The sequence below is a fragment of the Chiloscyllium punctatum genome, chromosome 3 (genome assembly GCF_047496795.1).
Source record: "Chiloscyllium punctatum isolate Juve2018m chromosome 3, sChiPun1.3, whole genome shotgun sequence".
NCBI classification, from domain to species: domain Eukaryota; kingdom Metazoa; phylum Chordata; class Chondrichthyes; order Orectolobiformes; family Hemiscylliidae; genus Chiloscyllium; species Chiloscyllium punctatum.
In genome coordinates this window covers 11,341,891-11,355,907 of record NC_092741.1, presented here as the reverse complement: position 1 = coordinate 11,355,907, position 14,017 = coordinate 11,341,891, and the positions used below count along the sequence as shown (strand labels likewise).

Sequence of the window (14,017 nt, the reverse complement as noted above, 5' to 3'; positions counted from 1 at the left end):
TCACTTTTCCTGTAGAGGTTTTATATAACTGGGTGGCTTGCTCAGCCATTTCAGAGGTCACTTAAGAGTCAAACAACGTCCTTGGAGTGTGTGTAATAATTGGAATGGGATTTCTGAGTACAGTACTGCTTTGACATTGAGTTTGGCTTGTAAAATTTCACCATGTTTATGCAAGCTGAAAACAAAAGGCTATCCTGCATAATTCAGCTTCCTTGCTCTTGGTCTTATTTGTTTAAGGGAGTTGCCACTGATGGCACCCAGTGTTTTTATTATCTCTAATGGCAGAGGACAGTTAAACATCAACCACATTGCTGTGGAATCACATATAGGCCAGATCAATTAAGGATGGCAGATTCCCTTCCCTAAATAACATTTGTGAACCAGATGGTTTTTTACAACAATTGATAGTGATTACCTGCTTACTGTTTAGATTCTATTCCAGATTTTTAGTCAGTTCACATTACACCATCTGTCAAAGTTGACTTTGAAATTGCGTCCATAGAATCCAGAACCTGGGGTTCTGGATTCCTAGTCCAATAACATTACCACTATTGCTATCACCTTCCCCTAAATCCTGTAGCCTATGACACTTGAAGTCCATATTCAATTGATTATTGAAAGGAATGATGGCTTTTACCTCTACCACTTTTTCAGGCAATGAATTCCAAATTCCCACCATACTGACTAAAGTCCTCCTCAGCTCCCCCCAGCTTATGTTATATCTATAGTTCCTTGTTCTTGATTTCTTTGCAAAGTGAAACACATAATTCCTATACAATATCTAGAACCATCTTCATTTTATACTAAATTAAGTATAAATATAAGAACTAGAAACAGGAGGAGGCCATTCGGATCTTCTAATATGGTCTACCATTCAATCAAGGCATATACTACAGGGATCAGTGCTTGAATCCCAGTTATTCACAATGTATGTTCATGATTTAGATGAAGAAATTAGTGAAATATCTCCAAGTTTGCAGACAAGATAAATCTGGGTGGGAAGGTGAAGTACGAGGAGGATGCGGAGATGCTTCAGTCAGATTTGAGTATGTTCAATGAGTAGCAAGTGTAAGGCTGATGAAGTATAATGTGGTTAAATGTGAGTTTATTCACTTTGGTAGCAAAAATGGGAAGGTAGATTATTATCTGAATAGCAATAAATTGGGAAAGGGGAATGTGCAACCAGACCTGGGTGTCCTTGGACACCAGTCTCTGCCTGATTGTGTGAAGAATTTCCAAATGCCTGCTTTAATCTCCTTAGTAATAGATTCCAGCATTTTCCTCTCCTATTGAATATTTTTTCATGGCTAGGATTTTCCATCCTTGCCAACATCCTCTTGAATCTCCAATGTAGCCACTTTAATGCATTCATATCATTCCTGATTTTTAGTGACAGAAGTATATTGTAGTCCAGTTGTACCCTGACTAGTTTTTATATTGTTCCAGCATAGCTTTCCTGCTCTTCTACTCTGACTCAGTAAAGGCAAGTATCCTGTATGCATTGTTAGCCACATTTCTCACTCTCCTGCTACGTACAGAGATCTGTGAAATGCACTCCAAAGTCCTTCTGCTTCCTGTGCACTTCTCAGAATCTTGCCATTTGTTGTCTATGTTTTTGTGTCATTAACTCTCCACAAATACATTACTTCCCTTCTTAAAATTGAATTTCATTTGCCACGTAATTTGCCAGACCTGGGTCTTCTTGTATGCCAGTCACTGAGCCAGGAGGCCCAGTCGGGTGCAATTCCTACTTGCTCCAGAGGTGAGTAATAACATTTCTGAAAAGGTTGATTAGAACAGCATAAAATAAAGCTACACCAGTCACTAAAAGTAACCATGCAGGTGCAGCAAGCAGTGAAGGCGGCAAATGGTATTTTAACTTTCATAGCAAGACAATTCAAGTACAAGAAGAGGATTGTTTTGCTGCAGTTGTAAGGGCCTTGGTGAAACCACAGCAGGAGTAATGTGTACAGTTTTGGTCTCCTTATCTGAGGAAGGATGTTCTGTCTATGGGGGGAGTGCAACGAAGATTTACCAGACTGATTCCTGGGATGAAAAGGCTGACATATGAACAGAGACTGTTTCAGTTAGGACGACATTTTTTGGTGTTCAGAAGAATGAAAAGGATCGAATAGGAATCTCCAAAGTTCTAACTGATTAGACAGAGTAAACTGATTAGACAGGAAGGATGTTCTCAGTAATCAGGGCATCCAGGATCAGAGGTAACAGACTACGGATATGGTGTAAATCTTTTAGGTCTGAGGTTATGAGAAATATTTTCACCTTGTGGAATTCTCTGCCGCAGAAAGCAGGTAAGTCTAAAATAATGAATGTTTTCCAGCAGGTATGGTTCTTAGGGCTAAAAGAATCAAAGGTTATGTGGAAAAAGCAAGGAACAGAATACAGAATTGGGATGATCAACCATGATCAGGTTGAATGGCAGAGCAGGCTCGAATTGGCCTACTGCTTCTATTTTCTATATTTCTATGCTTCAACCTTCCTTCAACAAATGAATGCTAGCTGTTTATACTTGACCTCTGCCTTTCTAAATCATGACTTATGTTCTCCCTCAGAATATTTCTACGGTGGGGTTAGAATGACTGGCCTGTCACAATTCAACCCTTTTTAAATAAGGTTACGATATTAATAATGCTTTGATATTATCCTGTAGCTAGAGAGAGTTGTAAAATGATAGCGCCTACAACGATCAATTCTCTTGATTGTCTCAATGGTCAGAAATGTTTCACCTAGGACTATTCATTTATGTATCTTCATTCATGATCAATCCCTTTATGCTTTCTCCTTCATTACATTTATCCCAATCAATATTTCACACTTCTGTTTATAACATCCCTTCTAGATTTCATTGTGATCTGTGTTCAGCTTATGATCTGACTCCAAAACACTCATTGAAATGACTTCTCACACCGTTTCCCATCAAGATCAATTTTGCTGTAGTAGGATTGTTAAAGTTAAAAATCATACAACAGCAGCTACCTGATGAAGGAGCAGTGCTCTGAAAGCTAGTACTTCCAAATAAACCTGTTGTGTAATAACTTGGTATTATGTGATTTATTTTTTTTAACTTTGTCCACCCCTGTCCAACACCGGCACCTCCACATTGGAATTGTTGAAGACAGTACCACTTTGGATGGACAAAGTTAAAAATCATATATCACCCTGTTATAGTCCAATAGGTTTATTTTGAAGTACACATGTTCAGAGCATTGCTCCTTTGTCAGGCAGTTAGTGGGACAGGATCATAGGACACAGAATCTAAGTGTAAAAGATCAAAATGTCATGCAACTGATGCAATGTTTTGAACAGAGGTTGATACCCATGAGGATGGCCTCAACTGCGACTTTGGGTTCATGTCACACTACAGGTGACCTCACTACACTCTTGCACATGATCAGACTCAGTCAGCCACGTCGACCCTCTCTCATGCACACACACACCCCCACACTCTCACTCATGCACATACCCTCTCACAGGCACATACTCTGTCACACTTGCACGCTCTCTCTATCGCTATCTACCTCTCTCTCTCTCACATACACACACACGCGCGCGCTCTCTCTTTCTCAGTCTCTCGCTCACACGCACATATATATATGTCTCTGGGTGAATTTTCATTTGTAGATTTGTATTTGCAGATACATTCTATTTTGTTCAAAAATCATGCAATCTGTAGGCAGTCAGTCCATGTGAAATTTTATCAATTCCTGCTTTGGAAATAGAACTGCTCTGACTCAAGGTTAGAATACAGACAGACTCGAACCTCACAGCTTTATGCATTGTCTGAACTGAAATGTCAACTTTTTTTTTAAGTTATCTCGGGAATATGACTTGAAAGTAGTTCTGGGATGTACATATTAATGAATCGAAACTTGCAACCCACTCTAGTGATTAAAGACTTAACAACATCAGGTGCATGACACTTTGATCTTTTACTATAAAACTCCTATGATCCCTGCCCACAAGCCACCTGACAAAGGAGCAGAACTCTGAAAGTTTGTACGTTCAAATAAACCTGTTGGACTGTAACCTGGTGTTGTGTGACTTTTAATTTTGTCCACCCTAGTCCAATACCAGCACCTCCACACCTTGGATGGAGCTCTTGCATGCAAATTTTCTGTTTTTATTTTCACTTGCTTTTTCACCTTTCTTCATTGGAATTTTTCTGTAAAAATAGGATATCTTGGAAGAAATGAGGAAGGAGCTTCAGAAACTAAAAGAAGAACTCATCAATGGTGAGTACAGACATGATGTAATTTCTAAACTAACTCAGCCAATATTTACAGCCTGCTCGCACCTCATCTCGAACCACTCCCCTCTATTGTTGTTATCAAACGCTCAAATCACTCCCCTCTCATGACATTATCAGTCTCTCAGATCCACTGTTTTCAAGCAAGGTTTTGGTGTCGTATGTGAATTACAACCACACTGGTCATTGGCATAGTAACGTGGTAATCTACATATTGCCAGATAAATTGAACTAATTTTATACTTTACATTTTAATAGCTCAACTCTGCTTGTGGTTTGTAATGTTAGTACCATAAGCACTATGCTACTTGTACAAAAGTGACATTTGCTGGTTTGCATACTTTATTTCAATTTTACAAACTTTAAATGGTAAGATTTAAGGGAGTTTGCTTTTTGAATTGATAGAATATGTCTAAACTGCAACTTTTTCAGCTTGGTGAGTGCTGTCTTTGCTTGAACTGCCTATGAAACTAGCTTGGTAATTTCTTCACATCAGGCAGGGTCAGGTTTCTTCGCTTTGAGGAGGAGTTGGTTCTTATGAACTAGAGTATGAAGGTCAGGGAAATAGTGTCTTTGTTTGCTAAGTTTGACATGGAAAACTACAAGTAGAATTTTCCAGGCCTTGAGCAACATGAGAAAATATGATGCAAATTAGAACATCTAATTCTTGACATCAAGAAAAAATATACAAATTTTTCCCTTGAAGTTTCAACGGTGAATTCAGAATTTTACTGATGAACAGGAATGACCTTACTTCATTAATGCTCCAACTTGGTTATATGCTGTTTTCTCCCCTGTTTTCCTGGGAAACTAGAAAGCAATAATTCCCAATTTGACCTGACCACTTCATCTGACACAGGAGCAGCACTCCAAAAGCCTGTGATTTCAAATAAACCTGTTGGACTATGGGTCTTACGCCTGAAATGTTGACACTCCTGCTTCTTGAATGCTGCCTGACCCGCTGTGCTTTTCCAGTGCTACACTTTTTGACTCTGATCCCCAGCATCTGCAATCCTCACTTTCTCTAGTTTGCTATAACCCTGGTGCTGTGTGACTTCTGACTTGGTCCACACCAGTCCAACACCGGCACCTCCACAACTTGAAAGTCTAAGTGGCTATCTGGCAAATGCAACTCGCCACATTCTCATCTATGCCTCTATTTTAATGCCCCTTCACCAATATATCCTTGAATATTCCATAAAGAGCATCCTCCTCTACTTTTGTTCACCAAAATTGCCATTGGCATAGCACCAGCTGCACCACCTTATTGTAATTGATCTTGGATCCTCTTCAGCCCTTCAGGACTTTGCTTTGGGGCACACAGGTGCCTTTGATATTTAATCCTGATCGGTCGCTTTATACACAGGGACACCAGAATCTCATGCATCCACATAGGATGTATCTAATGGATTTTAGGCACATACACATAGAGTCATTGAATCAAACTGAAACAGGCCCTCTAGCCCACATATCCAGACTTCTATTCCTCTTCCCTCCCTTGTCAGCATTTCCCAGGGACCGTACCCTTAGTTGTGTACTCCTCCTTCACCCCCAAAACCTCCACACTGTTCAAGGCCGAGATGCACCTTCCAGGTAAAATAGTGATTTGCCTGCACTTCATTCAATCTGCTGTTTTTGTTGCTATCAATGTAGTCTGCTTGACACTGGGAGACAAAACAGAGACTAGTTGACTACTTGGCAACGCACCTACAATGACCTTGATTTTCCAGTTGCCTATCACTTTAACACAGTGCACCACACCACGTTCGTTGTTTCTACGCCATCACTTTTGCCTCAGACCAGTTGTAGTGCTCCTGCAAGGTTCGAAATAGTGTCTCCATGCCTATCACCCAACCCCACATACCAAGTCCTGTAAATGGAATGGATTGCTTTTAGCACAGCCAATCCATTTTCCACCTCTTAGGTCATAGAGATGTACAGCATGGAAACATTCCTTCGATCCAACCCGTCCATGCCGACCAGATATCCCAACCCAATCTAGTCCCACCTGTCAGCACCCGGCCCAAATCCCTTCCTATTCATATACCCATCCAAATGCCTTTTAAATGTTGCAATTGTACCAGCCTCCACCACTCCCTCTGGTAGCTCATTCCATGCGCGTACCACCCTCTGTGTGAAAACATTGCCCCGTAGGTCTCTTTTATATTTTTCCCCTCTCACTCTAAACCTATGCCCTCTAGTTCTGTACTCCCCAACCCCAGGGAAAAGACTTTACCTATTTACCCTATCCATGCCCCTCATAATTTTGTATACCTCTACAAGGTCACCCCTTAGCCTCCGACGCTCCAGGGAAAACAGCCCCAGCCTGTTCAGCCTCTCCCTGTAGCTCAAATCCTCCAACCCTGGCAACATCCTTGTAAATCTTTTCTGAACCCTTTCAAGTTTCACAACATCTTTCCAATAGGAAGGAGACCAGAATTGCACGCAATATTCCAACAGTGGCCTAACCAATGTTCTGCACCGCCGCAACATGACCTCTCAACCCCTGTACTCAATACTCTGACCAATAAAAGAAAGCATACCAAACGCCTTCTTCACTATCCTATCTACCTACGACTCCACTTTCAAGGAGCTATGAACCTGCACTCCAACGTCTCTTTATTCAGCATCACTCCCTAGGACCTTACCATTAAGTGTATAAGTCCTGCTAAGATTTGCTATCCCAAAATGCAGCACCTTGCATTTATCTGAATTAAACTCCATCTGCCACTTCTCAGCCCATTGGCCCATCTGGTCAAGATCCTGTTGTAATCTGAGGTAACCTTCTAGCTTCTCTTCTTCCCTGCTTTACTATCAACAGTCCTTTTGTCTGCCCACCCTCTGTCTCTCTTTGGGTTCCTTCTCTACCCATCTGCTCAATCCATTTCCCCTCATTCCTCCTCGTCAATATAAATGCCATCTTTTCCTAAGCTGTACTCAGTTGTAAAGAAGGGTCACTTAAAACATTAATTCAGTTCTTGGTTTTTTAATGGCTCTTACCTTCATTTCTTAGCACTCACTCACTTTGCTTATACTTGGAAGCTGCCAGCCACTGTAGATAGCATAACATTTTAACCAAATGGCAGGAAGGGTTAATGGCTGTGGAGGTTTAGATGGATGAGAACTGTTTATTTTAAATACTGTACACAATAATAAGGTTGGTAGTCTATGAACATGAGAGATGCAGTGGCAGAGTTAGAGTGAGTGTAAAATCGCAGAAAAACCGTGGGGATATTTACCCTTGCAGATCACAGAAGATCATTGACCTTTTTCCTGCACTGATATGAATTCCATCTGACCCTGCACACAGCACTGACTCTGGCTGGTATCTCTGGTCAGGCCAGTTGTGCTTGGTGTCTCAGTTTCCTTTGGCAATGCACCAGGTAGAAGATGGCACACCTTTTGACCACCTTGTCCACCAGGACCCCCAGGTCATATTAGGAAAGCAGGGTTCCAGCTTCCCTTCGAGAGATGTTTCAGTTTCCCAAAAAGCACTCACAGTCGAAGCCATGTGCAGCTAGACTTTAAATATGGTGCCAACAACTTGTACATCAGAAGGTTCCAGTAGAGGAGGTAATTTTGCCTCTGCTAGTGCACGATGGCACAGGAAGGACACCAAAGATACCAGTTACATAATTAATAAGGTGATGAGTGGAAGTTAATAAGACGAATGTCATTATGAGCCATAATGCTACACCTGCCATGAAAATCCTTAAAAATAACACAGCCTGAAAATGGGAAATTCCAGCCTTGCATCAGTGAACTCTTGAAGAGAGTTTGAAAATCCATTCACAAGAATGCTGAAGTAGTATTTTGGTAATGTAATGGCATTTTTTTTTAACTTAGAAATTTTTATATAAAATGTATGAATTATAAAGTAATAAGTCAGTTCACCAGTTTTACAGTAAACTGTCATTGGACTAGAGTGTGCGAAGTTAAAAATCACACATTACCGGGTTATAGTCCGATAGGTTTATTTGGAAGTACTAGCTTTTGGAGCGTTACTCCTTCATCAGGTGGTTGTGGAATATAAGATCGTAGGACACAGAATTTATAAATTATACTCCACGACTAGCTGATGAAGGAGCTCCGCTCCAAAAACTAGTGCTTTCAAATGAACCTGGTGCTGTGTGATTTTTGACTTTGTCTCATAAACAGTCTTATACTGTAGAGGTGAATTGGTGGAGGTAGTATTGGAAGTATGCACAATTTACAATGTCCCATGAGATAAACTGATGCAAATTTATGATTTATTGTTTTAATTTTATAGAACCCCCTAGAAATAGAGAATTTAATGTCTATGGGATCAATCTTCCTTTAATAATTCTTCAATTCTAGCTGCAGCAGAATGACTAGATTAATGTTATTGACTGACCAAAAAGTCATCTTACGAACTCATAAATTATCAACACCTCACATTCCCTCCTACTCATTGCTTACCATCCTCAGGTCAGCTGAAACCTAGGTGGGTACGAAAATTATCAATTTTATACAAAGTCTTTTAAAAACACAGTTTTCTATTTATACTATATATTGTTGTATAATATATGAATTCTTATTTTTGTTGGCATCTGGGGTCACATTACTTTTCAAGTATTACAATGGGGTCACTTTATAAAATAGTTTGGGAAGCTCTGTTTCAGATCAACTACATACATTTATATAACACCCTTAATGTTTAGCGTAGTACCATGTCAAAGATACAGCAAGTAAATAACTTCCAAGGAGGATGATCTTACTCAGGTGAAAATCAAAACAATATGTAAAGGCATTTATAAGTCCAGTTTTAGATTGAAATGGATAAGATTGTACTAATGCACTTCTTCTTTTTCCTCAGCAATCAGACAGGAACTGAGTAAATCCAACAATGCATAGACAACGTGTCAAGTGGAATTGACCCTTTTATTAAGAATTGATGACAAATGACAGTGAGAGGGTGATGAGAAAATGACAAGACATCCAGCAAAAAAATGGGAGGGAAGAGCTCTCCCACGTTCTGCAGTTGGAGATTTTGCAGGCAGCCTCATCACACCGTTGTGCTTTTCTTTATTTTTCCCCCTCACTGCTTGCCGCTTTTTCTGACTTTTTTCTCAGAGGAAGAGAGTCTTCTTACTGTAAAATTATGCAAATTTCTTAAGTCAGTCGAAATCTAATCACGGTGTGCTGAGAAGTCACATAAATTTGAAAGAAAAAATTTGCACAACAATTGTGTTTCTTTTTGTTTTTTCCTCTAGGAGGTGGCTTATAATTTGAGCACAAATCTTAGCGACATCTAACAATAGAGCAGTTAGTGCTATACTTTTCCCAAGAGTGTAGTCCTGCCTGAATTGGAATGGAAAAGTTTATACATATAGGAAGATGCATTGAGTATAAAAGCCTGGCAGAATGGTATGTGCTCTGTAGTGAAGGTGTCCTGGGATTTTCTTTTAATATTCAAAGCAGTGGCAGTTCACAGGGTTTAAGGATACAGAGATGCCTTCCTTAGTTTATTATTGTGATAATGCTTTACCAAATCAAAGACTTGTCTGTTAATCTAATCAGTAATGTACGTTAATCAGTGTACTGTCTGTAATCATTTTTCCCTGACTGCGCATGTTGAGATGTAATTCTTTTTATAGATCAAAATTGTCTGTTAACTGGTATTTTATCCCATTCTATCTGAGCAATAGTCAGTCATGTTAATTTTCCGTCCAGTTGCCTTTTTTCATGGAGAGAGTGGGGTGAGAATGGAGCTGAGCAATCTGACACAGTGTTCTCATGTGGCTCACATCTGTATACTCTAATATACCTTGTGCATTTCTGCACACATTTAGTTTTTCAGTTTTCATAAAGTACTTTTGGCTAATAGAAAAGAACCACTTTCTAACATCTAGTTTGTTTACAAGCAGATGTGATCCACAAGTGGACACAAAAGGATGTTGAACTATTAAGGGTACGATTATAGAGACCTCTTAATTCCTAATCATTGGGTAGAGTCCTTAGTCTCACTTGTGGCTGTAAATTCAAAAATGTCCTCCTCACAAGGTAATTTGCTGCTAAGATGGAACATTTTGTTTTTCACTGGGTATTTTATCCAGCAGTCTAGAGACTCTGTGAAGCGCGTGGGTTTGATGGCATGCCTCTGGGATTTCCACCAAAATCCCCACCTATCATATCCACAGGTAGCTTTGGGGTATGTTCGCTTTCTTTTCTGGGCTACTGAAGAAGTCCTGTTCCACAAGACACCTAGCTGAAGCTGTGCATATTAAACATGAACATTCGTTTGTTACTAGGTCTTGAAAATATTTTTTAATGTAGCCTGGCTTTTTTAAACTTCAGATTTTAGCCTGACATGGGCCTCCAGCTTTCACAGTTGGACTGACAGGGCAGTGCTGTGATATTCTAATCATTCTTTGAAGTGGTATCCTCTCCAGAAACAGGCCACTAACTCCAACTGTTTAAGTTGGATTAGTCCCTGTTGTTTGGGATAGCACCAATTGGACAGCATAGTGGCAGTGAAGCAGGATTCTTGAATTTCAAATCCTTTACATTTAGTAACTTCTGGAAACTGATTATCTTTCTGCTGCAGACAGTTACTAATGGCTTGTCTTGCTTCCAGTGTTACTCATCTCTAATAGTCACCCATCACTTATGTGCCACATGGCTATTTCGAGAACCAGATTTTGTTTTGTTTAAAGGTGGGAATGCTGCTTCATATGCAGCATTGCTTCAGGGAGTTTCATAAATGTCAGAATAAAATTCCTTTTCCTTGCCCGCTGTGGGAATCGTGAACAGGGGTGCTTAATATGTTTTTTAAAAGTCTCCAGTGAGATTGCTGGGTTTTTTTTTGGCATATCCCAAATTGAAATCCAGTGTCAACTATAGTGTTAACCCAAACGTTTTCGATTAAAATTGTCTATGTGCTTTAGCAACTTTCAATTTAAAAAAAAGTCAAATAATTTCAATAACAAATTTGCATAAACAGCGTTAGAAAGTTAATCAAATCTTCAGTTCATATCTTGTGGTCCTTGATCATTGAAGTATATATAATATTTGCCAGGGTAGCTCCCAATCTTAGTCACCTGTTGAATGGTGGGTAAGTGTAGTTGTATCCTTGTTGTCTAGATTATAATGAACTCATGGGATCTCCTGAAAGTTCTAGAAAATTAAACTTGTGTAAAAGATAATGAAATGGCTGGTTTGATTGCCAGGATGATCATTAACTACTTAGTTTCGAAGCATTTTTCACTATGATATTCAGATATGTAAAAACATACTTTAGAATAAAATAGTCACAAGCACTGTTTTTTTAGATTAAGAAACATTTAACTTTTTTTATAAGGTGAGATTTTTCCCTTTTTGAAATATTCATTGATTCTTTTCCTTGATTTATCTCCAGGTATTCAGACCAATAGATTCAGAAGAATATCAAGGGGAAGGGCATTGGTAATGTTGTGGATAGTCATCTTCTTTACATAATTTATTCTTTTCCTAATCTCAACAGAGGTGATTGACCTCTGCATATTATCTGACCACAATAGGGACCAGTGATGATTGTGCAGAAGAGGATCTTGACCACAGTCCTATATTCTAACACCAGGGCAACTGGTCTATAGGAGTTTCCATGTGTTACATCAGCCAGTGCTTAGAGCTTAAACCAACTTCTTCGCCAAATGATGGGCAAAATTTATTCTATCAGTTAAAAATAGCATGGGAAAACTACTGGGTAACTCCACACTGCTCAGCTATCTAGTCTTAGCTGCATGTGAAAAGAATATTGAAGTTTGAAGTTTTCATCCAGTACTGCTAGAAGCAAGAATCAGGATTCTGGCACATAGAATCCCTAGTGTGGAGGCAGGTGATTTAGCCCATCAAGGTCCACACGGCCATTTTAATCACAGCTATCTCAGATGTACTTTCAAGTTACTATTTAAGGAAATAAATTTGCTTTTCCTATGAGTCAGCAGAAATTAAGTCGTTTACTTAATTATTAGTGCAGCTATTCAGAGGACCACTGTAAATTAACTAATGCACCTATCAGTATAGAAATAAAAATAATTCCACTTCATATTGGGGTGAAATTTTTTTAAAAATTTCTGAATGGCTGAAATAATTTATGATGGTTCATTATACTTTTGCATCTGTCTCCTTTCATATCTTGGTCTCAACATTGTTAGTCAACTAGACCCTGATAAATATACAATTATTTGGAAAAATACTCTGCTTGATCAGGTTTGTGTTGACCTTAAAGGATATGAGAATGGTATACTAAGGTATTCACTGTTATCCAGGCCTTATTTTATTACTGGACATAAATGTTTCAAATTAACATGCCACACAGTCAAGCTACTAATTTTAATGTTTTACATTTAATTTCCTTGGATCTCCTGTTCATGTATCAATAATAACAGTTGAGAAATGGCTAGAATCAGAACATTGACTGTTGATAAAAGTACATATTTTTCCCATTTTTTATGCCTCAGGACTTTTTTCCTTCGATTTAGGATTTTTTTAATACTCTTTATTTTGAGAGTCGGTGAATCCTTCAGGAAAAGTTCAAATTTCAATTTTTTAAACATCTCATGGTGAATGTGGACAAAATTGTACAACCAGTGTTTGAGTGGCCTTATCAAAAATTGAAAAGTTTTTAAGTCTAATTTAGCTAAGAAGAAGGGCTGGATAAGCTCAAGTTGTTTTCTTTAGGGCACAGAAGGCGGAGAGAGGACCTGATTGAAATGTATAAAATTGTGAGGAGCATGGACTGGGTGAATAGAAAACAATTGCTTCCCTTGGTTGAAGGGTCATTAACAAGGCATAATTTTAAGCTGATGGGGAAGATGTTTAGAGGCAATTTGGGGATAACTCCTTTTTGCCCAGAAGGTGGTGGGAATCTGGATTGCATTGCCTGGGAGAGGGAGGAAACCTCCACTACCTTGAAAAAGTATGTGAATGAGCACTTGAAATGTCATTCTGGATTAGTGGTGCTGGAAGAGCACAGCAGTTCAGGCAGCATCCAAGGAGCAGCAAAATCGACGTTTCGGGCAAAAGCCCTGATGAAGGGCTTTTGCCCGAAACATCGATTTCGCTGCTCCTTGGATGCTGCCTGGACTGCTTTGCTCTTCCAGCACCACTAATCCAGAATCTGGTTTCCAGCATCTGCAGTCATTGTTTTTACCTACTTGAAATGTCATAACATTCAAGGCTGTGGGCCAAATGCTGGAAAGTGGAATGAGTGTAGAAGGTCAGTGCAGGCTCAATGGGCCAAAGGGACTCTTCTGTACTGTATTACTCTGACATATTTCTACAACTACTTTTCCCCATTAATTCAAATGAAGTATTGCTGAAGAAAAGAAGCATATAAAATGTAATCTTTTTGCTGAAGGCAAGGGGATAGTGAAAGTGTCATGCACCTCAGTTACCAGGAAAATATAGGCTTTTTCATCAAATAAATCTTCGTGTTCAAATTGCACTTGAGCAGTGTTCTTTTGTGTTCACTCTGGTGGTATATTCTAAAGTCTGAACACAAGATTGTCCTGCACTGTTGTAAACCTCAAAGAAGTTGCAACTGTCTGGGATTGTGGGCTGCTGCTTTCTGCATTTTTCTTTTACAATATTAGATGTATCTGACATTGAAACAACTGGAGACAGAGGTTTCTCAAAATGCTTAGCGTGATTGGCATCGTTAGTGGGGAGTCAGTGGTCTAGAGGTATTTTGATGGACTGTTCATTCAGAAACCAAGGTAATGTTTTGCGGAACCAGGTTTGAATCCT

General features: G+C 39.3%; 1 protein-coding gene across 6 annotated transcripts in view; it reads left to right on the top strand.

Annotated features, from left to right (window-relative positions):
- enah (ENAH actin regulator) overlaps positions 1–13,275 on the top strand; it is a 427,681-nt gene extending 414,406 nt beyond the window's left edge. For all 6 annotated transcript variants that reach the window (XM_072550524.1, XM_072550518.1, XM_072550527.1 and 3 more), the window contains 2 exons: positions 4,196–4,253; positions 9,105–13,275. In XM_072550524.1, the coding sequence (XP_072406625.1) occupies positions 4,196–4,253; positions 9,105–9,142 (96 nt within the window). In that variant the 3' untranslated portion in view covers positions 9,143–13,275. The remainder of the gene's footprint in view (positions 1–4,195; positions 4,254–9,104) is intronic.
- The last annotated feature ends 742 nt before the right edge of the window (positions 13,276–14,017 follow it).